Here is a 25,047-nt window from a genome sequence, read left to right on the forward strand (position 1 = left end):
TGGAGAGATTATACTGTGACCTCTGTCCCCATCCAGTGGTCTATGTTAACTAGCTTAATGTTGTTTACATCGAGAAAGAAAAGCACAGTGAAACAAAATGTCTTATGTCTGAAAGTAGTTCTTGTTCAGTCAGCAGTCCACAAGCATGAAACAGTGAATGTTTGAACATGGTTTTAAACATTTTTTTTTTCTAAATATACTTGCTGCATTCTCTTTTTCTGTACTCTAAAGGGCAGCAACATGAACAATGTTGGTCACTTTTTTCTTTTTTATTTTTATAAATATGCTAATAACCTCAAGCTAAATGTTAATGTGGGTCATTCTTTGATAAGGATAACAATTAACTGGTAAGACTGCATGGTAGTTTTCAGAGAGAGAACATTTTCAAGCCTAGCTTGGAATGGATCCCATTTTGAGAGGTTAATGAGAAGGTTACTGATCCTTTGTGTCTTATGTCTAACAGTTCTTTAAAAAAACCCCAGTTTTATTTCCAATAGATGTAAGCTACATTCTGTGTTTTAATACTTTCTCTGTGTAGCAACCAAATTAGATTCCGAGGAATGCAGGAAAATATGATGAAGTATCTAAACAGATTATATCTATTATACTCTAAAAATTTGTTCTCATATTTTTTGTTTATTATTGACTTTATTTGATAAAGTTATTTATACAAGACACTCTCCAAGCATACATATTTCCCAGATGTTGTTTGGCCAGCTTGATAGCTCTAGATGTACTGAAGCACACTGGGCTGAAGGCATGAAGATTACAAATTAGGAAGGCAGAAATCTCAGTTTCTGAAACAGTAGTGCACAAAGAAGTGCAAACATCCATCCCAGAACTAAGATGGGAGGAGAGATTCTTAAAGCAGAGCAGAACAAATAATGCTACTACCACCCAGGCACCTCTTTGGCAAGGAATGTGGGGCGAAAGGAAAACAGTGTTCTCCCTCATCTGTTACAATTGTAGCACATGTTTATTTCTGACAAAAGCTGCATTGAGTTTAGGGTGCTCTGTCTGTAATTCCCAACGTTTCAGAAGAAAAGGACTTGAGATGTTACTTTCAATGAGAAAAATGAGTTTTAAAAATCAAAACACATTTCTTTTAATAACAATCAGGAATCCAGATACTCTAATCGCCTCTATTACCCATCTTCAATAGCAGAACAAAACCCCTTCTTCTTCCAAATGACACTTGAGCCACAGAAAACATTGCACCACAGAAAGACAATACAAAAATGTAACTTTTAGAGCACTGGATCAGATCAAGTGCAGACACTAGTGAATGAAAATTATTGCCGTTTACCATAATTTTTGTATCCTTTATAGCAGTACCTACTCCATTCATAGAACAGAGTTTAGCCCAGCCCAGCCCACCACTATAGCGTCAGTCTCATTGGCAGTCTTATCCTAACACTTTTTCCTGTAAAAGCTGATGCTTTTGCTTAAACAGCAGCCAAGCGCACTGGTTGTGATGGTGGTATTCGATTTTTAAAGTTAGTTTAATCCTTAAGGTCTTTGGGAGATGAAGTCCTGAGCGACACTGAAAAACTCTTTAAGCAATGTGAATTAGTCCTTCAAAACAAGTTTGGAACTATTTTGGAGGAGACAAGGAAATTTTTTGCTGACAATAAGTAGGCTGACTGTTCTGTTAATCACAGCAAGAATGAACTCACTTTACTATGTAGCTGCCTCTAGTTAAAGGTTTTCAACTGTATAATTATCATATTTACAGAAATTATTTTTGTCGCTTTTCTCAGTTTGTCTTTGTCACGCTTGCATTTTGATATCTTACAGAGTCTTGGCCCTGAATTCATGAATGCATGTTTCTTTAGTTATTTTTACAAATGAATATAATGCTTCTATAGCATTCTAAATTACCGAGTGATTCTATGCTTTCATGTGGAAAGTATTGTACATGAAGCTACTAGTGTGTGAACCCAGACTTGTTGCTATCAGATGAAAGCCTCTCAGGGATTTCAAGAACTGTAAATGCATAAAATCTTTAATTGTATTCTTAAATTGACAGGAGAAGTATGTTGCCCTAATGAAGAGCAAAACAGAGTTTCGGTTGGAATTGGTGACTCTTGCTGCCAGGGAATGCCTTACTCCACATCAGGTAATCAAATCTGCTGTGGTGGATCCCTCCATGACAGCTTCAAACAGCAGTGCTGTGGTGGAGAAGTCATAAGCACGGACTTGGTCTGTTGTGGTGATGAAGAAGAAGGGACTGCACACAGACCTCTCACAGGTAAGTGATAAGTTTTCAAGAAAAAAGGGTCTTTATCTTTCTAAATCTCTTGTCACGCTAACCATTCAGCAGTGACACAGTCAGGTTTAAGGTGCGTATGCCAATTTGTTAAATTGATGTTGCACTTCACTCACCTATTCTGATAGACTGCAAAATGGTGAGCTTTCAATAACCCTTCTTTGCCTTTGTCCAAAAGCTGCGGGGGCTGGAGACACCAGAAAATTCAAAAGGAGTGCATAAACTTCCATTATGCCTGTCAGGAAATAGGACCAGTCCCCTCTCAAAGAGTAGAGCAGGGGTTAGACTTGCCCGCCTTGTGCTGCCATGCATCCCAGTGCAAGGATTTTCCATTTGCTCTGGAGGTGTGGGATTAGTCACCTAGAAGTTGAAGGTTATGATGCTATCTGCTTCGTGGTCTATGTCCCTCACTTGTGCATCTACATAGGGGTAAACCTGCTGCAGTTTAAAATTAACAAAACTTAATTCCTAGCACTAGTCACTTGTTCGTCTGGTGTATCCCATTAATCTCTTGCACACCATAGGAAATTACTCCATCACTCAGAGGTACAATCTGAACCCTGCTTCCTCCTAAAGCACTCTGTGACAAGCTGGTGACAGAGATTGGAGGTATTATTACAAACCCTATTCAGGTATTTTCATGTGTCTTTTCTTTCCACAGTTATTAGACAAATTATATACCATCAGCCTTAGGCTTTCTCAGCCTGACAAAAAGGCTTCAGAAACAATTGGAGTCTCAAAGGGGAGCCTGATTTCAAAACACAGAAATACTGAAGGGTTAGTACCTAATTCTGCTTGGTGTACCAAGATGAGTGATGCCGTGCTTTCACCATATGTGTGCCAGATTGAGCCTCTAGTTGTACAACTGAGGATCTTAATATATAACTAAGAATCAGATCTGAAGACTGAACTCATCCTTTCCCAAAAAATGAGCTCTACCTTGAGCTTATATTTTTTTATTCACTGGATCCTTCAGCTGCTGTGGTATTACAAGTACTTTAGCTGCGTTGACTGTCAGGGAGGGCTAATCAGAAGAGCCACTGCAACGCTTTCTGCAGTTTCTATACTATCCTCCTCTTCCAGTGGTGACTCATGGAATGTATGCTGTGAACAGCACTGCTTGCATGATTTTAGCTCCCCCTCAGTGTGATCCCTAATTGTGCCTGATCTACAGCGTCTACACAGGGCTCACAATATCAGCTCTGAATAAGGCCCTCTTGCATAGCCACGCATTGTGTGGCTGCCACAAGACGGGGCTGGCTCATAAAACATCTCTTTATGTACTTTATTACTTAAACTCTTTTATTTGCCTGCAGGAGCCCTTTAACAAAATCACATTGAATTGACTTTCTCACACCAAATCAAATCTCCCTGGTCCCAGTTCAGTTGTCTTTGTCAATATGTATTTTATAAATGGAGTGAATTAACAGATGCTGTTGGAACAGAACTGCTGGGGTAGCGTTTATGTTTTTACTGCTCTCTCTGGGCAGATGAGTTGTGTAGGAGTGTAATACAGGTATCTTGGGATGAAAGTTATGTTCTTCATTTCAGTATATATGTATTCTTAACAGTTTTTTTCCTTAAATATATATATATTTAAAAAACCTTTATACCCCTCTTTTTAAAATGCGTTTAGCCTATAGCGCTCTATCATTTACACCATTTTTCTTGAGAATGGGTTAGGGTGACATTTTCTTGGCTATTAAAAAAGGAAACAGTGGCTTTTTCATCGTTCACAGGTTTTCTGTGAGGACTTTATGCTGTGAGCCAGCATACAGCTGAACACAAATACAGGTTTGAAAGATGAATTAGCGCCATAGTTGAAAAGAGATCATACTCTTTTGCGTTAAGCATAGAATAGATTGTGGTTTCTTATCACATAGTATACATCATGCTCAGTAGGTTTTTGCTTAATTTCTTAGAGTAATTCAGCCTTGCTAAATATGTCATGAAAACGCACAAGCCAGGCACAAAAATCTACCTCCTCCCTATCCCTGTTATTATAATGATTCTAATGGAAAAAATACTCTCACTTAAAAACATAATTTACTTATCATTGGCAAATGGATAAGTAGAATTTTGCAAGAATATGGTAATTGGAAAGCTGATCTCATTGTCTCGAAGGGGAAGAGGTAACAGGGGTGGCTTTATGCAAAAGCTGAAATGCTTCTGAAGCTCTGTTTTGTAGTTGGCAATGAATGCCACAGTTAAAAATATTATGACAATTTAAAGCTTTTGTTTGGGAGTTTTAGTTCCTTGAAAAAAGTCATACAAGAAAAATATGATTCCTAAAAGTGCAAGCCTTGTGCACAGCCTTACTCTTGCATGACCAGTTTGAAAGCAGCGTGCTTCTGCAGAATCTAGACCCAGGTTTGCACTGAATGTTGGTTTAAGGGCTTGAATCATACAACATTTTCATTTGCCATTGTATACCCTTTTCAGAGAGTCTGTCCTGCAAAAAGAGATGTTTTGTCCATCTCACATTACTCTCTTTTTTTTTTTTTTTTTAATTTCTATTTTCTTAGGTTTTATTTTTCGCCCCTTGTTGGCCTCCTCAAGTGGGGTGACCATAGAGACATCTGCTGGCAAAGGCTGGCAGTGGTGCCGTTGTACACACCCATCCCGAGCCCCACTGCTGCAATGTGATTATCCAAAGTTGTCTATTTCTGGCTATAAAGGATAATGTCAGCTAAAACCACTCTTGGATTTTCTCTTTTTAAAAAAAAAAAAAAAAAAGCAAGCTAGTAAAATGCCACTATACTGACATCCCAGACTCATGAAAGATGGTGCTTTGTACTGTTGTGCTTCCTGATCTGTAATAGTTGCAATACCCACATGTAAGCCAAGGATTTTTGGAGTAGTTTGCAATGTACACTGGCTCTGTGTTTTGTTGATCCTCTATTCTGGCTCCAAAGGCTAAGCCTTTTAATACTCATTTTTCCCTTTTGAAAGCATTGGTTTCGCAGATTTACTAAATTAGTAATTCATCACTCAGCTATGTTTGTAAATTTTTTCAGTTGCTGGGGATGAACATGAAATAATTGTTGACAGAAATCACTGTGAGCAGGAAGTGTCTTTTCCAGCCCACGGATTTTCTTTTTGCTGTAATGCATTATGTGCCTATGAAACATAAATATATAAAGCATGACACACACATTCCAGCTGATTTACAAACAAATAGTTTGTATTTTGGTATTTTGCTGAATTCAGCAAGGGTTTATAGGAATTTCTGGATCCTTAAGCAATTGAATAAAGTGATTTTTGGAAGGCAAATCAATCCATCAATATTACACGGTCCTATTTTGTTTTTCTTGGAGCATATTTAAAATTGTACATTTGAGGTGTCAAGGTTCAGGAGTCAAGTGCTACATGTGATAAATTAAGCAAAGGTCAGAGGCTATGCAATGCAGTTTCAGAAGATTGTCTACCTCTGCCTTTGCAGCTCATTCATGCTGAAGTGATGCACTATGGGAATTACTACCAAACTCTGCTCTGCAACATCTGCTCTCCCTAAGTGAGTTAGTGCACGTCAGACATCTTTATGTCAGAATATTGCAGTGATGGATGCAGTCTTCAGAAAATGCTGCATAAAAATCTGGTGTGCCGTTCTGGCCATTAAGTGAAATTACTATTTAAATTAATGGCGCTGTCACAGTTTATCTGTGCAAAGAATGAACGCTGATTAGGGTATTAAGTAATTAGCAATTTATCACACTGGAACAAGGTTGATAATAATTAAAGAAGTAATGGTTTACCAAAGAAACTAGAAAGGGAGTCACTTCTTGTTATGTGAGTGAAATCTTGGCTGAAAAATTTAATTCAGTTAAACAAAGATGAGGTTCGCAGTGAAAGAATACAGCCTTGTTTGTTTCAACAGAAAAACAGGTCATTATCAAAATTTTAGTTTGCCTGTCAAAAGTCCCTGGAGGCTGTCTGAGTTGCTTATTAGTATTGAATTGAGTAATTTTCTGCATTAATTCTCTACTTAAAATTGGTAGAATCCTAGGACAATTTGGGAAAAGGGTGTGAACAGGAGGAAATATTTACCTCTTGGAGAGCTGGTGATCACACCACAGTTTGATTGCTGTGAATGGAACCAGCCCTGAAAAAAGGTAAAGTATGCAAGTAACGTCACCATTTTTAGTCATTCCAGTGTTTGGGATGAAATGCTCTGAATGCTTTAGCAGGATCATACCCTTAAAAAGTAATTTTCATTATGTATGACTTCCTAAGAGAGATTTGCTGCAATAAATGACAGTGAGAAAAGTGGCCACTTTTGCATGTGTGTCAAATGCCTACATACTACAGAAATTATGTCAAATGCAAACTACTTTGTAGATGTAACAGTATGTCACAGCCTTGCTTTTTTGTGTGATAACTTTCTAGTTGAATTAGTAATAACATTTATTTCATTGCCAATTATAGAGTTGTTTGTAGCATTTGGTTCAGAGTTAAAATATACCCCTTTCTTTAAATGGTGTGAGGTTCAACACTGGTATTTCACAGATGCAGAATAATTCATGTGAATATATGGAAAATTACACTGGTTATCATGAGCTTTTCATTTTAAAATAAAATTATTAAAAATAGAAGAAAGACAGTGGAATTAATTTTGGCAACTTATCAATTCCACTATAGAAATGTAAATTATATTTAGATATTAACTTCTTAAAGAATAATTCTCTGCATTAGATGACCAAAGCTTCACTGTGGGTATTTGGCAAGTCACCCATTCAGTTCTACATACCTAGTATGAACCCCCACTTAAAACATAACGTGAAACATTCTGGAATGCTGAGATGCACTATTGGAAGACTGCCCATGTGACGGGGGATGAATGAGACCTGACTGGAAAGTACATGGAGAAGCTTCCTCAATTTCTACATTCTACAGGAAATTTTCATCAACAGTCTGTCTTCGACCTGCTGTGCACAGTACCTTGGTATGGTATTTCACAGCAAAGATTCTTACAAAAGTTCAGCAATGGTGTAAGTTGATTGTAGGGGATCCCTGTTTTTTCCTCTAATTCTTCATTGTTTTCAGCAGGTCTAGAAGTCAGGACACTTACTTCAGTCACCTCACGTTTGAATTTAATCTCACTTTAGCTAAATCTGCATAATTCCAGCTGCTGATGGTTTTATGCCAAGCTATATTGCATTCTGAGCTTTCGCCTTTCTTCATCTATCTATTTATTTATTTACTTACATATCATAGTCAGATTTTTTTTGTTTGTTTGTTCGTTTCAGGGATGTTCTGTTGTGGGCAGGAATATGTGAATATGTCAGATACCATATGCTGCTCAGGTTCCAGTGGTGAGTTCCTAGCACATGTTAGAAAGAATGACCAAGTGCCAGTAAAATGCTGTGAGACTGAACTTATTCCAATGAGCGAAGAATGCTGTAATGGAGTTGGATATAATCCTTTGAAATATGTTTGCTCTGACAAGATTTCAGCTGGAATGATGATGAAGGTAATTGATAGAAAAGCTCTGATTTGACGATGGAAAGAGAAATACACTGTTCATAACTATTTTTCTAAAATAGGAATATAAAAACTCCTGTGTGCATTATTCATTTTCACGTTACATCCATATTAATACCGAATGTGTTCACTATGATTGATGTTATTGCAATGAATTCTAAAGGAATTAATAATGATTAGCTGCCTCTGTGAAGTGTTGCCCAGCACTTCAGATTAGTACAGTGGCTAAAAGCTGGCATACTAACAAGACTGGCATGTATAGCCAGCTTCCGTTCTGTGACCACAGTTCCTGATGTTCTTTAAGTGGAAATTGAAATTAAAGTGGCCAGTTCTGAAGTATAAAAATGCTATTACATTTCAATTTGGACAGGCAGTATAACATAGATTCCCCAACCTCCTAAAAAAAAACCCCCAAAACCCAGCAATTTATATTTTCTTGATGGACTCAATCCTGATCCTGTAGAAAACCAGTGGCAATTTTGGCATAAGTTTCGGCAGTACTAGGATAGGTCTCTGTATAACTTTTAGCAACGATGAGGGTATTATATTTTGGGTGCCTTTCGTGCCTCATGAGTTATACTGGGGTTTTTTTTACTCTGTTTTAATGTAAGAGTAAACAAAGCACCATGAAGTCTAATTCTGTCTTTTCTAAGAGTGGCCAGTGACTATAGGTATCAGCATGAGACAATTTGGCCAAACTTTCAAAGCTGTAGCCTTGCGACTCCAGTTGAATTCAACAGAAATCTTCAAGAATTAACATCTTGGTGTTATACGTAAGCTGTAAAAATATTGTCAACTGTTATTACAATTTTTATTTAAGAAAATGAACTTTCAAAGGATGGAAACCCTGTTTATATATCTGTATATTCTTTTATATAAATATAAATTTATATTTCTATTTATTTATATTTAGAAAGAGAGGGAAAAAGTGGGTGGCAGAGAAAGAAAGAGGGTTGGATATTGTGAAATCTACAATATGGAAATCATGTAGATATTGTGGAATTTATCACTAAAGTAAAAAGAAAAACAGAGCCCATCCTGCCGCATAGAGGTGTTCCTGTATACTTTTCGTTCATCTGCTAAGATAATACACAAATATTTTTTCCGTCCTCTCCTTTTCATGTCAAGGTTTTAATGTCATTTCATTTTCAGACTGAATAATTTTCTCCTAGAGAAAATCCAAGTGTTGTGATGAGTCAGCTACAGTTTCTCAATGCATTGTATTAGTAGTTCATGCAAGGCAAAAAATGGCTGAGAACAGGTTAATGCATTCTGGTAGATAACATGCTAGATCCATGCCTTAGGTATAATGCATAAACAAAGGAAGCACTTTGTATTTCGCTTACTTGCAGTAGAAAAGAGATAGCAGTGCTGGCTTTCTGATATGTATAGATTTACTAACATTAAAACGACTGATATTCTGAGATATATTCTGGGGCTACTTTATATGTGAATCCAATCCATCTATATCCTACATCTTATATTGATATCTATCACAACATAATTTTTGTGAAAGTTTGGAAAATTAAATTAGCTGAAGTTCATAATCAGCTAACAAATTAATTTCAATAGGTGAATTAAGGAAGCATTAGATATAATCTGTTCGCTTTTCCTTCTAAAGCTTGTAGCCTAATGGGCAGAAATATTTGTAGCAAATATTGCAGTATATTTCTTCCTGCAACAACCTATATTTTATGAGAATTACTGCTCTCTAGCTTATGGTTTGGCAAAAATATTATTTCATGAATTTTAATGGAAACTTGCAGATGTTCAGTGTATATTTCTATTTCTGTGAATTGTTCTTTATGGGTTAAATCTTATATCTGCATCAACGTTTGCAGAGGTCCTCTTATTGCAGCAAAACTGCTGTTTAGGAGTGATGTGGTAGAGGACACAATTTATATCGCCCATGGATAAGAGTTCTCAGCCTTGACAGCTGCCAAGGAATTGCAGAGAGCCCTCTTGTGTACTTGCCAAGCTGTGTGAGGGGCTGGGAATTTGCTACTGATTTGCCACGGGATATTGGGCTTTGCAGGAGCAGAATGTTCAAATTCTCAGATAAAATCCTGTTCTCATTTGATTATAGACTCTTCTACTTTCAACAAACCCAGCCATTTGGGCTTCCAGTGGTTAAAATTTGTGATGTTTTCATGCAAGGACCCTAAAAAAAAAGAAAAAAAAGTGTTTCTTGTAGAAAAGATTATAAAAGCATTAATGACCAAAGACAGTAGACAGGCCAAAGGCTGCAAGGGTCTCCCATATGCTAGAAATATCAACGTACTCCATGTGGCTGCTTGATTTGTATGTTGCATAAAGACAGAGAAATACTAATGGAAGCATTTGTAAAGAAAGGAAGATGCAATAAATGTATTAAAATTGTATGTGTATTCCTTAGGTAAAGGAAGAATGCAAGGCTAATATCCTTTGCCCTTTATCTATGGAGGCAACAGCACATTGTGGAAAATGCGACTTTGATCCTAGGGAGAATATTTGTGCATGGGTAAAAGGTTCACAGAGTGCTACAGAAAGGGAGATAAAGGAAGGTGTGTGTCCAGCTGAAGAGGAGAGTGTCTACACAGGAAGCCCAAACCAGTATTCATTTACAGGTAAGGAAAAGTGGCATATCAGATTGGTGATTTGCTAGTGTATTTAATTCACTCTGGAGAAAAAGATGTCCTGAATGCTATCAAATATTCTAATTAAATGTGAAGCAATTGTAGCGAAGTATCATTCTTTAAGAATTAATCTGTGAATCAGGACAGTATCTTCAGGGAAATGAAATGAGAAGCAAAAAGTTCAGTGAATACATAAGGTCTAAACCTGCTTTCACAAAAGTTGATAGAAATAATGCTATATCAGAAAATGACACTGACTAAAGGAACAACTTCCATATCTATCTGTCTTTAAACACAGAAGTAGTCCCATAGGCACAGAAAAGAATAAGTTATTCTGTATTTTGATAAGACTGAGTTGATCCGTATGTAACTTTCTTTTTCTAGACCAGAACCTGGAACCTTTTATCACATATGAGTATAGAGTGGCTGCTTGGAATAGCTATGGAAGAGGCTTCAGTGAAATTAGCAGAGCTGTCACTAAGCAAGATGTGCCACAGGGTGTAAGTCCACCAAAATGGGCCAAAGTGGATAATCGGGAAGACATGATACTTCTAAACTGGGAGGAACCACTTCAACCAAATGGTATTGATATATGTTAAAAAAACAGTATGTTGTATCATTCAACTAACAGTGTTCTAAAATCACAAAACATTTCTTAATCACTGGGTCTGAAATACATGTATTCCTAAACTCTACAAGAATAATTTGCTTTAGGCTGAGATAATTTTCATTGCAAGTAAGAGTAGAGTCTAACTTCACAGAAGACAGTTTAGTACGTCTCTAAGAAGTGCCCAGAAGCCTCTTTTGAGAACAGTTGTAATAGTAATTGGCAAATAAGATAATTACAATCATGTTACAAAATATTTGGGGATTCGCGGGGTGTGGGGGGGTGATACTCATGTTTCTTTCAGGATATCTTGCTTACGATTTTCAAACAGTGAGAAAACTTGGAATAGCTCTCTTAAAAAATGAGAAATACTGCGATGTTGATGTAGAGGTTGAGGACAGTAGCTGGTAATTGACATTAGGCATTTAAACAGGATGATTGTCTGTTGCGGTGTTCACCTAGAGGTTTCGTTTAATATTTTTGATGTGCAGAGTAGATTATTATAGTATACCATCACACAGGATTTCTCAGCTAACAAAAGGGAAAACTTTCTTTCTGCAATAGGTCTTATTATTCACTATATCATTCTCCGAAATGGAATTGAGCGTTTTAGAGGAACAGAAATGAGCTTCACGGACACAAGTGGTGTCCAGCCATACCAAGAATATTCATACCAGCTGCGAGCCTGCACTGTTGTTGGTTGCACAGACAGCAGCAAGGTTAGTGAATTGGTCTTTATGGAACTGGTGCCAGAATTTTATCAGCCAGTGTGGTAACATTAAAATGCTTTTGGAAAGGTGTAATTTGAAAACATGCTGATTATTGACTGAGTAAATGAAAAACATCAATAATCTTATTTAGATTCAACTACTGACAGGTGATTATTTGGAACCTAAGGTTGATACGAGCAAGCAGCAGAAGAAAGCAGTATCTCAGTCTTGGCAAAGCTGAAATTGCACTGTAGGAACTGACGTTTGTTAAAGACAAAGCTATACATGATAGAATAGAGTAAGGAATATTAAAATGCACTTTCTCTAAGCTTTGAAATTAAATCTTTGCTTCTTACTAGGAGGTCTATAGCCTCTTCTTCCTTGGTATTTCTTAGTTTATCTGCTTTAGCTCTAGTCTATCAATTTGTTCAACAACCTTCTTACTCTGAGCCTCCTTTTAGTATATTACCCTTCACTGGTTTTCCATGTCTGCACCTGCTTCAGGCTTTACACTTCCTTTGTGTACAACCTGCCTCTGCTTCAGTTTTAAGCAAACAGAATCTCTTCCCTCCCTTTGTCCCTGCTTCATTTCCTTTTGTATCACTTTGAATCACGGATGCCTTTCACCAGTATTACTATTTAACTAGCTCTAGTTTCTATTCTGCAAAGTACCTGCCTTATTCATAATTTGGAAAAACTATTTAAGTTTTTTTTCATTATAATATTCTTGCCTCTATGAAAATTAATTTCTAGGAATGTGAGTGTAAGGTCTATGGGGCAGAAGTGGGGAATAATGACTGTGCTTTGTAATTATAATATCTATGGGATTAAAAAGTTGATTTTTTTTTCCAGGTTTTTAAATGTTTTTCTTATGGGTGGAAATCTCAACCAAAAGTATAAGAAAAGAAACACTAATGCAAAGGGATGGAGATAGGCACATAGTCCTCTACCTGCACACACCTCTACCTTGTGGTCTGGAAGCTATGTGGGCAGAGTTGCTGCAACCATTGGCCTGAACTAATAAATCCTGCTTACTTCACGTGCCAGTAATTAAGGAGTTTACTGTTGCAAACACTGAAGTCTGCGAGTAGGGACTGATTCCACCAAATGCACTAAGACAATATATTATGGAGGGCACATTTTATATTTACAGCATAATATAAATACTTTATGGTGGTAATAACAGAAAAAGAAAAGTGATTCTCAAAGAGAGAAAGGTCTGACTCACTTATTAAACCAGTGTAATTTGGAAATGCCTCTGTAGGAGATGGTAGAGATGTGTCAATAGAAAATTAGCTTTTTCCTTTTTCTTCCTTTTTTTTGTAGAAAGAGTTTAACAAGTGCAAAGTTAATCTATCTTTCAAAATTTTTGGTTTCCTTACAAAAATATGGAGTTGCAAATAACTACAATAGAGTTCAGATTGCATGGGATATATGGAGGCTTAGCCCCATGTTTACTGCTGCTTAAAATATATGAAATCAGGCAGTTAAAATGCAGAGACACTGACAAACCATATGGAAGAGAGTTATCAAGAGTTTTCAAGCAATACAGTTTTTGTTGTTTCACCCTGTGCTATACACTGCAGCTAAAACGTGGCGAACCTGTTGTGATAAATTGTAGACATAGACTTATGTAATGTATTCAAGGTCAGATTTCATTGTGAAAAAGGAGGAAAAAAGTAACTAGTTCTCCAGGCCCTTGGTAATGATATGCCAGCCCAAACAACATTTTAAAACAAAAGTGACATTCTCATTGATCATGGTATCTAGTGTACTATTACATTAAATTGCTGTTTAATTCATATGTCTTCAGGTAGTTGCAGTCACTGTCCAAGGAATCCCAGAGAGTGTTCAGCCACCAGACGTCAGTGCTTTGAACTCAACAGCGTTACATTTAAGCTGGATTGCACCCAAGAAACCAAATGGTATCATCAGAGAGTACCAGATCACTCAAGTAGGGAAAGGACTTGTATACACTGATGTTGCAAGCAGAATGCAGCACACACTATCAGGTAAGGAGACAGAGCTCTCTGACAGGCTAATGTCTCGTCCTTAAGATATAAGACAGTATTAACATATTAAAAATGCTACTTGACAGTAACTTTTAAATCCCCAGTACTGTGCAGAGTTTAGAGTGCTTTATCATGACTTTACATATCTTAATTTTTTTTTTTTTTTTCAGTTCTTTCAATTCTGGCTGCTGTTTGTTAAAATATTAATAGATTTAATTTCAAAATTTTAAAATAAATCTATCCAGCTAGATTCAAGATGCATGCTTTGTGGTGTGCTCAAGGTCTCAGATATTCTGCGTAGGCTTTCCATTCCGTCACACAGATTCAACTCTCTCTTTTACTGTCATTAACGTGCAGTAATGCAGTTGAAGTCACTAATACTGCTGTGAATGTGTACCAGTGTAGGAGCAAGAAAGATCCAGTTCTTTATGCCTGAGATAATAAAAACGAAAGGAAGACAGAAAGGGAAAGATCCTGGATTCTGTTTATAATCTTATATATTGCTTATAGCTATGTTCGAAATACTTGGTGAAATTTCAGTAGTGTATGTGTGTATCCGAAAGGAGCTTTAGTCAAGGGATTTTGGGGGAAAGTTTGACTCAGACCTCAAATGTATTATTTTGACATACTCAATTTTTAGTTATATTTGAAAGTTACACTGAAGCAAAATTATTCTTAGAAATGTTTCTGTTGAACACAAACCAGGAACATAAGCATTCTGGGATATCTCTTTCCACTGCTTGACCTCAGGTTGCTCATCAAATTCTTGTATCTATGATTTTTAGGAATTCATAAACACATTAATTTTTCATTTTTTTCCCCCACCCAAGTAGGAAACATAGAGATTCATATGCTATACATACCATATGATAGCCACCCAAAGAGTAGAAGTTCATTTAGAGCACATAAAACCTATACAGCACGTATGGCACTCTCAGCCACCCCTCAAAGCATGAGTCCTGAGTCAGAGTGGATCCCTTAGTGCTTTAAAAGAGTTTGTCCTTGCTGTAGTCACTCAGGAGTAAGGGATTGCTGTCCCTCTGACAATATCATGCTCAAGTGTGAAATTCATCAACTGTGTATTATGCCTGTCCCCTTATTCAGTGCTTCTGCACATGAGATATTAACTAGAGTATGCCAGTTGATGGTACATGTTTTAGAATTGCTGTTGTAAGTTTATACTGTAAAGAACACCTACCAACAAGGAATGATTTATCAAACCCATTGAAAAATAGTTCTCGTGCTCCCACTTCCAGTTATACCTCCAGAGTAACTGAGATTTTAATGCAAAGAATACATTTTTTCTTACCAGTTGGAAGAGAGAGGAAATGAAATTACCTCATAAGAAACAAGGATCTTTTTTCCTTTTGTGTGCCTGTTCTGCTAAGCCACTGTCCAATGCTGCCATGTTAAGCCAGGAGTGAAATAAGTGATCGTTCCTCCTGACAGTCATAATCAAATCTTGTGCTGTTTTCTGCAGGAGCTTCATTGGATAATAATGTGGAATTCATGGCAGTGATTTAGCAATGTGGATAATTATTGCTTTCTAAATTAAAAGAATAACATAAAACAATCAAATTTATTTCATACATAATCTCAAATATTTGAACTGTTGTCTTATTCCCTGTGGATGTATGTTTTGAATTTCTCATCTTCCTTTTTCTTCTTTTTTTTTTTCTTCCCAAAACTGTCCTCTTTTCCCTGAGCAACAGTTGAACATTAATGAAGCTGTAGCATTAGTATTTCTTGAGACTTTGAATCTAGGGTCTTGGAAATAACAGACGAGAAGGCTAGCACCTTGCCACTGCACCATTGTCTTGCTGCTTATTTTTAATTACATCAAAGCTTTGGAAACATGATCCCACAAATGCTTTGTGGGAATAGTGGTGAATGTGCTCATCACGTGAAATCCATAAATTGCTTATAATCCTCTCAAGATGTTAAAAAAAGCATTAAGTAATTGAAGACAGGAAGTCCTCAGTTAATTATTTAGAGGTGTTATCAATGCTTTAAGCAAACTGAAGCATTTTCTGCTATCTCACTGAGTTGAATGCCACTGGGACCTAGGGGCAGCAGCCATCATCTTCTCATATTCTCTAATGCAAACAGCACATGGCAGCTTGTCAATAAAAGACCTTTTTATATCATTTATTACTGAACACTTCCACTACCCTGTACAGAACAATTTGGATGACAGTTATGGCATTGTTTCACTTTGTGTTACTACTACTTTACAAATGGGCCTGCTAATGCTTTGCAGTGGGGGCCAGGCAGAGGGTAAGACTGAAGAAAATAATTAGGTGAATTGTAAAAGAAAGCTAAGAGTGCCCTCTTCAGCAGCAGCAGGTGGGTTTATAGCAAAGATTCTTCTCAACTCCCTCTTCTCAATACACTAAAAAAAATATCCCACATAAGAGGCTTTATCAAGAATTTGTGGGATCAATCATCTTTAGGTAAAAGCCAAGAAGGACCATTGATGTTTATTTCAGTAAAAGAAACAATATTAAGAAATACTTTATGACTGAATGTTTTGAAATTCTTTCATCTGAACATATTCTCCATTTCAGGGTAGTGAAAACTGAGAAGATACAGAAATGTTGTCACTGGTCAACTCTTATCTCCATGCAGCACCAAATCATTACTAATATTTATCTAAAGGAAACTCTTGGGGGTGGAGGGGTTGTGTGAAGCTGTGGTCAGCAATCTGACATCCTTCTGAGTAAAATTCCCATGGCGGGGCCCAGAAGCGTTATCCTGGGATCTAATTAATGACCTTGCCGGAGCCATACCCACAAATGGAGACAAAGAGTATCAGAAGGAATTGATTTGGCTAACAGAACAATGCATTCTTAAAAAACAGTGTTTCACAGCCTTTTGGCTAATGACAAATGCTGCAATAACAAAATAGATTGCTAAGTTTAAAAAAAAAAAAAAAGAAAGAAAGAATTAAACCTCCCCCACAATAATAGACCAAAAAAGAAAAGGAGAGAAGTATCCCCTAGTGAACAATCAAGTAGAGAAATTGGAAAAGCAAAATGCTGTTTATGTTTCAAGATTATCTTACTTGTTATTTTTATTTTATTAATCACATACATAGATTTGCACAGAGCTTTCCAAAGCATGCATAAGACAAGGGGTTTAATGCAAAGCTTTAATAATCTAGGTAAAAATCTGCTGTGACTGCTCCATATATGACTAGAGGTTTCAGCTATCAGAATTTCACCAATAAATTTAGTGAAACCATGTGCTCTTTTTTAATGCTCATTTTTCTCTTTAAAGTGTAGTTGTAAATGAGTATTGCTTTATTATGCATGTTTCCTTTAAAAGTGAACATGACTCCCTTTAGGGGAATTCAAGTAATTTGTTGCCACAGTAATCTTTTCTATCCTGAAATGTTAAATACTTGGCTTTCCTCCATGCCTTTGCCTCTCTCTAGTCTGCAACTGTCATCTTCTCCCTTCTTACTTTTATAGGCAGTGTTCTGATGATTTTTCTTCTCTTCCAGTTCATGATTAGGTTACAGCCAGGGCTGTCCCTCTGAGTCATCTCTTTATTTTCTCTCCTTCACGTCTTGTTCAATTTGTAAGCAGCCTGCATGTCTTCCATTTAGGGTTTTACCTTTCTACATAATTGTTGCTTATTCTTTCTCTCTGTTTGTAATACGCTATAATTAAAATATCTTCGTACTGGGTATAAGCAAGGATTTGTTTATAAACAAATATCTTGCCCAGATATTTTTTTCTTGTTACAGAATCGCATGGTTCTTGAAGTAATTACAATTAGGCACATGAGCTACATCAAAAGTATGTTATTAAGGTCACAAAGCCACGCACTTAAAAATTGACCTGCACAATATGTATGAATTGACCTGTATAATCCTAATTCAGCCTCTTTCACACAAGCAGTCTGCATTACACAGTACTGTAGTCATTTGTATGTAGGGTTACTGCCTCATTCAGTCCACAAGCTGTACCTCTTCCAGGGAGGAATAAAATGGAGAAAAAAAAAAAAGGGGGAGGGGGGTGCTCCTGTATGTAGGACTGCTGCCTCAGCTTTTGCTATGTTTGGTAGGTTTATTCCTTCTGGGAATCTCGGTGTAGATGGGCCTAATTCTGCGTCTGCCCAGAGCTAAATTTCGTTTCTGCTCAGCGGAAGTCAAGGAGGTGCAAGCCCAAAGTTTGTGTGAACGTGGAGCACAGCGAGGGAGGCGACAGGGATAGTGCCAACCCAGAGGGGTAAAATGTGGATCGCTGAGGAGCTGGTGGCACTGGCTGCCAAAAGAAAGGAGAAGGGGCAGTGTCCTGGGAGGATGGTCAAGCGGCAGCACACAGGGCGGCCTAGCTGCTGCAGGGCGCTCCCACATCAGCTCTCTCTCAGCTGCTGCCAGACTCCCCTGGGGCCCTCCCCCAGCCCTGCCCACAGACCCAGGACCCCATTTCGGCCCAGCCTGCTGCCCTCAATCCCTGCTGGCAGCTGTGCTGGCCTCCAGCTCCCACCCAGCCCTGCCCAGTCGGGCCCACCTGTGGGCCTGTGTCCTGGGGCTGGGGCTGCCCCCGGCCTGCCCTGCTCCCCAGCTGGGGCGGCGGGACAGGCCCTGGCAGGTCTCTTGAATCCTGTGGGCTGCCGGATTAGAGAGCTACAGGGAATGAAGCGTGGGGTGGCACGGAGGAGAGACTGTGTCTGGATCAAGGCAGTTGGCTTCTGTCACCGAGGGCATTTATACCTGTTCAGACTGTTGTACTGAGGAAGGCACATCTCGAGCTTTCACAGCTTGTCACAACCATGTCTTCTTCATTTTCTGGACACCCTGCCTGAGACCTGGGACCTGAATTTCCTGAGCTCTTGGAGCTGCAAGCTGAAGGTACCAGTTGTGCCCAGATACATAAAGTTTTGCATAACACCAGGTGCTCTGACAGCCAGGTCCCAGACATCCCAAATGGCCTTCTGGCAGGTCCAGGGATGTTTTTGTTTCTCCCAGTCTCTTTGAGTCAGCCTCCTGTTTCTGAGAGAGAGAAATCTTTTGGGGTTTTTTTTGTTTTGTTTTTATTATTCTTCCTGTACTGTATTAAGCCATTTCAATGCTCAGCTGGTTGGTGTTAGTAAAGCAACTGTATGCTCCAGGGGTAGACACTACAAAAAAGTCTCAGATTACATACAATTAGGCACGCCAGAGACCACAGTTGGAGGGAATTTTAGGAGGTCAATTCGTATCATACAGTGTCCTAACACTGGGATTTCCTAGTTTATGAGTGTTCAGTTTTGCAATCTTAATATTTTCAGAGGTTTTGTGTATAATTTCCTGCTTCTTGTTGCACTGTTTGTCCCCTTTGCACTCAGAAACTTTTTTTTAATATATTATGAGGTGTTAACAAGAGGGTCCTTGAAAACATGTGAGAGAGAGGTTTTCAGTGTCTGTGCCCGGTAATATCATTTTTAAGATCAACTTTGAGAAATACCCCAAAGAGTAGTTTAGCAAAGACCCTGTAACCTGGACTGGAGCATGCTCTGTGAGGCAGTCTGATCAGCAGTTAAAGCTGAGCTCTGAGGTGTTCAAGATACTCTCACAGAGGTCTGCATCTTTAACAATTTAACTGTAAGAATCCTTTAATGGGTGTACAGAAATGGCTATTTTAAAAGCTTAGTATCTTAGCCAAATTTTGGGTACAATTTTATGAGGAGTCCTAAAGTCAAATTCTTAAGCTGCAGGCAACTTGATGTCAAATCTGAAGTCATTGACACACAGCACAAGGATGTTTGAAAATTTCCAAGGAAAGGTCAAAGCAGTATATTCTCTTTTAGTCTCATTCAAGGATGTCCAGCATAGAAGGTTTGAGCTGAAAAAATAGATTTTAAAAAATCACAAGTAACTAAAATTAATATCTTGTAATGTGGAGGGCTTGGTTGTCAGTCCTGCTTCTAACTGCTTTATAGCATTTATAATAAAATCTAACAAATAGGAAAAAATAGGGGGAAAATGTTGAACAAATAGAAGTTGGGAAGGGGGCAGAAACAAGTCTTTGGACTTGTTTGCAATATAGTAGAAGATTTCATGTTCAAGTAAGAGAGTATTTTATTATCTTTTCTTATTGTTGCAAATATACTTGTAATAAATTATCAAAACATTACAGGCTCTTCAGCTTTTCAAGTCCAAAACTCTAAGCAATTACACTTTAAGGTGCTTATCTGTTAGAAACCTTTGAAATTCTGTGGCCGTTACCAGTGATGGAGATATGCCAAGAACGTTTAGGTGCTTTCCAGTTCATTTAACTGTTTTGTATAGACAGAAGTATAGTTTAAAATATCCAGTGAAACAAAAAACAACCAAAAAACCAAAACCAAACAAAAAAACCCCAAACAAACAACCAAACAAAAAAACCCTACACTGTAGAAACTGGGTAAATTTTCAGATGATAATCTGGGCTTAGATCTGGACTCTTGTTACTACACTGCAAGTGCCATCTAAGTGAATTGATTTGAAGCTAATTCAGATATGTCTATATGAGGGGCATCCATAGAGTCATTGCAGCATAGACATACATTCAATCCAAATTGTTTTGTCAGGTCTTTTAAACTGGTAGAGGATATATCTCTAAATTAGCAAGAATTCACCGTTTCAGTATTATTCAGATGTAAAATAAGAATGGTTCATATTTTATGTTTACAAAAATTATTAAAAGTTTACTTTAAGTCCACTAACTTTCTGTGTAGTGATACAATTCTTGGGATGCCTGATGTCAACATCTCAGTCTAACCTCTGTTTGCTCTTTCTAGGTCTGCAGCCATATACTAATTACAGTTTCATGCTTACTGCATGCACATCTGTTGGGTGTGCTTCCAGCCAACCACTTTCAAGTCAAACTTTACAAGCTGCTCCTCATGGTAAGGGAAGAATACATTCATATAGAACTGCAAAGAGATGGTCATATGGGCTTGTATTTTCTGATGGTTTAACAAGGTGCAAAACTCCACTATCATCCATCAAGCTATCATATATAAACTTACACAAGAAAAACCATCTCTCTTGGAGTATTTGTATCTTACTTTTTATACTGACTGTCTGGCACTGCATTTCTACTTTCTTTTTGTGACAATTTTCCCAAGTTCATCTTTAAGTCAGTGAGTTTAGACTTAGCAGATGTGTATTTTTTAAAGCACAAATGAATATGCAGAGACAACTGGGCTTATAAAGGCTGCAGCCTTCGGCCTTGTCCTCCATTAATCTGTACCCTGTCTAGTTGGTTGCATTTTATTCAGGATAAATAAAGAAAGTGTGTTAAATTCTGTCATTCTCTCTGGCAATGTTTTATGCTTTCATTACATTGCTGAAAGCAACAGCACAAACTGTGGGAAAGGAAAAAAAAACCTTTATAGTTGTGTCACAAAATTAAAATAGTGTAATCGTGGTGTTAATAGGGGTATGGCCAAAACCTCATCATATCACAGTCAGCTCAACGGAAGTGGAAATCTACTGGAGTGAACCTAAGAAACCCAATGGACTCATTACTCAGTATCGATTATTTCGTGATGGAGAACAGATTTTCCTGGGTGGCAGTACAGACCTGAATTTCACAGATGTTAACCTGCAGCCTAACAGTAGGTAAGGCATGTTAAAAATCCCTGGTAATATGTGAAAGGTGTTTATAGTATATGTATGTGTGTTTGTGAAACGTACAAAATGTAAGTTACTCTTTTAATAAAAGAAAAATGTCTTACAGTATTACTTAATTACTGAAAAATTGGTAGAGCACTTCTAGGAGGCTTCCAAATATTGGAAAGCCTTTATCAAAGGACTTCTCTTTTTTTACTTTTTTGAGAATAGGCCATTCTAATTCAAAGAGGGGGAGCCTTTTTTTTTTCTTCCCCCTTGGCTTGTTGTTGTTGGCTCATTGGTTGTTCGGGGTTTTTTTTTCCCCTCATGGAATATACTTAGAAAAATTCAAGTCTTTATATAGCAGACAGCACTGCACATGGTTTATAATGTTTCTGTGCATATTGAACATACTGGCTGAAAAGTAGCAGCTACTGATATTTTTATAGAGGCCATTCTGAAATTGGTTTTGACACTTTCTGAGTCAATGTGAATTCTAGTATTAAAATTATTATTATGATAAGTAAAGAGTTACTTCTCTCACATTAAGAAAACTTAAAGGTGAAAATCTTCACTAATGCAGTGTTTGTAATACCCTTTGTATAGTCTATTCACTTTAAATTGGTGGAAATGGAAATGTTCTATTACTGATATGCCTAAAGCTTCTAACCATAGTGTCTACTGATCTTTTTGTGTTTGCGCAGATATGTTTACCAGCTGGAAGCCAGCACTTGGGGCGGCAGCAACACTAGTGATAAATATGTTATACAAACACCAGTAGGAACACCAGAGAAAATTCATGTCCCATATAATGTCACAGTAATTGATGCATATTCTATATTTCTAGCTTGGGATGTGCCAGGTAAAAATGTATTTCTATGTAGTACTTCGTAGCAAACTGAAAGGATGGAAAAATTAGTATATTCAGGCAGGCAGCTGAATCATTCTGATATTTGTATTCTTCATATTTGGTTTTAGTGTTTGTGCAATTTAAATAACCAGTATCTAAAGCTGCCATTTCCTAGAGACATATTATTTTAATAATATTGACCTATATACTTGACATGGGTATTGTGAGGATTAGCTGATCAAAAATCCGTATGTTAATTTGATCTTATAAACTATTATTGAGTGCAAGTATTATGGAAAAAAAACCAGTCACACTGAAAATAAGTTTTCCCTTCTGTTCAGACTAACCTGCGTTATTGACAGGGAAACCTGCCAGCCTTTTGGGTTGATGATGTCTTGATAGCTATCCTGGCAATTACAATGTCCTGTTGTCCTGCATGTATACAGTGTTGAGCTCCTTTAACAAAAGATGTAAGAGTGTGACAATACAGATCCTGTGCTAGCTTTGACCTGATTGAGTAAATTTCATTCGCCAGAGCACCATAGTGTTATATGGACATGTTACCTTGCAGGAGGGTAGGTCAGCAAAGGCCTAGAAATATTTTTCCTCTTGTTACACTTCTCCTGAACATCACCAGGTTGCCTTGGCCTGCTACAGAGGTAGGCTAAGAAGGAATAATTGAATAATAGCATCTTTTTATATGAGAGACTGCGCTCTGTTTCATTAATATAGATTGTAACTTAAGTGATTGGTGTACTTTACTGATGTTATAAAGATGATATGCTGTAGTTATTGTGGGACGATGAGAGCACTGTACATGAACAATTTTCTGTCTAGTGTAGTTCATCTCCAGCAAGGTGTTTGCCAGTTTCTAGGTATTGCTTTTTCAGTTAAAATAAGGTCAATTTGTTTAGAAACTTCAGATGTTTGCATATTGCAATAACAGCAATATGTGTTTTATCAATGAACTCAGGGAATTTTTTGATGTCTCCTCTTCCTAATTATTTAGAATGTTCTTTCCTTGCATAGCAGTCACAGTAGAGTCAATCGGCATTAAAAATAAAGTCACCTAGAAAAAGTATTTTGCCTTCAAGGCTGGGATCGCAAGTACTGTGGCAGTGCTTAGCAGCGTTCACCCTACCCATTTAAGCAATGATTAATAAATCTATAATACCCTGAGCTGTCAATCTTTTAGTTTTCAGAAGCACAAAATCCATTATAGAAATGCTATAATATATGAAAAAGATTAAAATCTTAAATTAAACTTTTCCCCTTACTGCCTGAAAGGATTTAGAACCCAGCAGAAGGCAGGTGAATTCGAATGGCATATAATCTACAGTTGGTTTTATTGGAAAGTGACTCATGCTATGTTATAGTTTTTATAATAAATATAATTTAAGGTACAAAATATTCAGCAACATTACAAATAGATTTAAAACACAAGAATATACTGGAATAGTGTAGGCTTGTGAAGAGTTTCCCAGAAAAGCTCGTCCTTGTTGTTCTAGACCTTTTCTTTTCCAGCTGCTCAAATTCCTGTTACTTGCAATAGGTTACAAGCCTGCAAGGAGAATCAGGTTCTGTGTAGTACATTTGGTTATGTTGCAGTTAAGATTGTGCATACAAAGGTTCATGTATTCCTGAAACCACATGATCAGAGGGATGAGGAGGAGGCTGGACATTATGGCTCTGTAGAGGATGCAGGGTTGATGTATTCACATGGCTGTAGGAATCATTCTCCTCAGTCAGGGGAAGGCACATGTCCTTCTTCCTGGGTACTGGGATGCACCTTGAACACTCATCTCACTTTCATGCGTATGTGGTGACTCAGTCACTTCCTCTCTGCCTTCTCGTTGTGGGGACAATTATTTAAGTTTTTAAGTATGAATAAAGGATTGTTTTTCATACAGTGCCCCTGTTAGGTAGGCAGGAAAGCAAAACTTGCTGTTCCTTTTATTATAGCACCTCAGGGCCACTAGCTGATCTTACAGGAATGGGGAGTACTAACAGCAGAGAAATGTTACTAAATGCTACTAATGCTACTAAAAGAAACCCTGCATGCAGAAGCATAGGTATATGCAGAAGCTAGGAACTTAATTCTTGACCCCTTCATAATCCTGCTTCATGCTTATTCTGAGACCTTTGTGCTCCTCGTGTTTTTTTTCCCAAGAGGAAGACTGTCGGGGATGCAGGTGGAGGTTTGTTTTGGGGGTTCTGATCTTCTGGAATGGCATACATCCCATTAACAGGTCCTATGCATGCAGATGCCAGCTTGGTAGGATTAGCCTAAAGAGTCTACAACTTTTTATCCTTATTTATGTCATTGTGCATGGAGTAACTTTTTTTTTTTCTGATCTATTTTTTTCTGTGTATAAATCCTTGTTTCACAATAGGCTATATTGAGATAATAGAGGTTTCTCTTATAAACCCAGAATGCAGCGTTTGTTATAAGGATTGTCAGGCTTGGCAGTCACTCTTGGACGAGACAGTTGTTTTAATTGGTATAGTGTCCATGAAAAAAAGTGCTTTTTATTAACCAAGTTTTGATGAGAGGGTAGTTGGTCATAGTGTCTTCTTGTCTGTGGATATCAGGGATGCTTTGGCATTCTATCTTATCGGCTGTAATAAATTTGGGTCAAATAATCACCCTCAGGATTAATTAAGACATCATATTACACAGGCTTTCCTTTTGGATGGCTTTAATTTTAATGTTTCAACATCTGTAATGTATCTAAATCTTATGACTTTATAGATATGTAGCATTTCAATACTCCTGACTTAGCTAAATAGCAATGTGGCCGAGTAGTGGTTAAAGTGATGGATTCAGAAAAAATATTTGACACACCTCAGTCACTATGGAAAATAGGACTTTATTTTCTGAAATAGGTATCCCATTATCTTGTGTTGTATTGCCT

General features: G+C 37.5%; 1 protein-coding gene across 1 annotated transcript in view; it reads left to right on the forward strand.

Annotated features, from left to right (window-relative positions):
• LOC104837413 (usherin-like) overlaps positions 1–25,047 on the forward strand; it is a gene marked incomplete at its 5' end in the record, with an annotated part of 349,356 nt that overhangs the window by 259,099 nt on the left and 65,210 nt on the right. The window contains 9 exons of the mRNA XM_010576524.1: positions 2,030–2,251; positions 7,516–7,739; positions 10,146–10,356; positions 10,750–10,947; positions 11,537–11,691; positions 13,496–13,694; positions 20,466–20,573; positions 21,108–21,291; positions 21,987–22,144. Coding sequence (XP_010574826.1) covers positions 2,030–2,251; positions 7,516–7,739; positions 10,146–10,356; positions 10,750–10,947; positions 11,537–11,691; positions 13,496–13,694; positions 20,466–20,573; positions 21,108–21,291; positions 21,987–22,144 — 1,659 coding nt within the window. The remainder of the gene's footprint in view (positions 1–2,029; positions 2,252–7,515; positions 7,740–10,145; positions 10,357–10,749; positions 10,948–11,536; positions 11,692–13,495; positions 13,695–20,465; positions 20,574–21,107; positions 21,292–21,986; positions 22,145–25,047) is intronic.

This window comes from Haliaeetus leucocephalus, unplaced genomic scaffold (genome assembly GCF_000737465.1).
Source record: "Haliaeetus leucocephalus isolate CR32 unplaced genomic scaffold, Haliaeetus_leucocephalus-4.0 Scaffold526, whole genome shotgun sequence".
In the NCBI taxonomy this organism is placed as follows: domain Eukaryota; kingdom Metazoa; phylum Chordata; class Aves; order Accipitriformes; family Accipitridae; genus Haliaeetus; species Haliaeetus leucocephalus.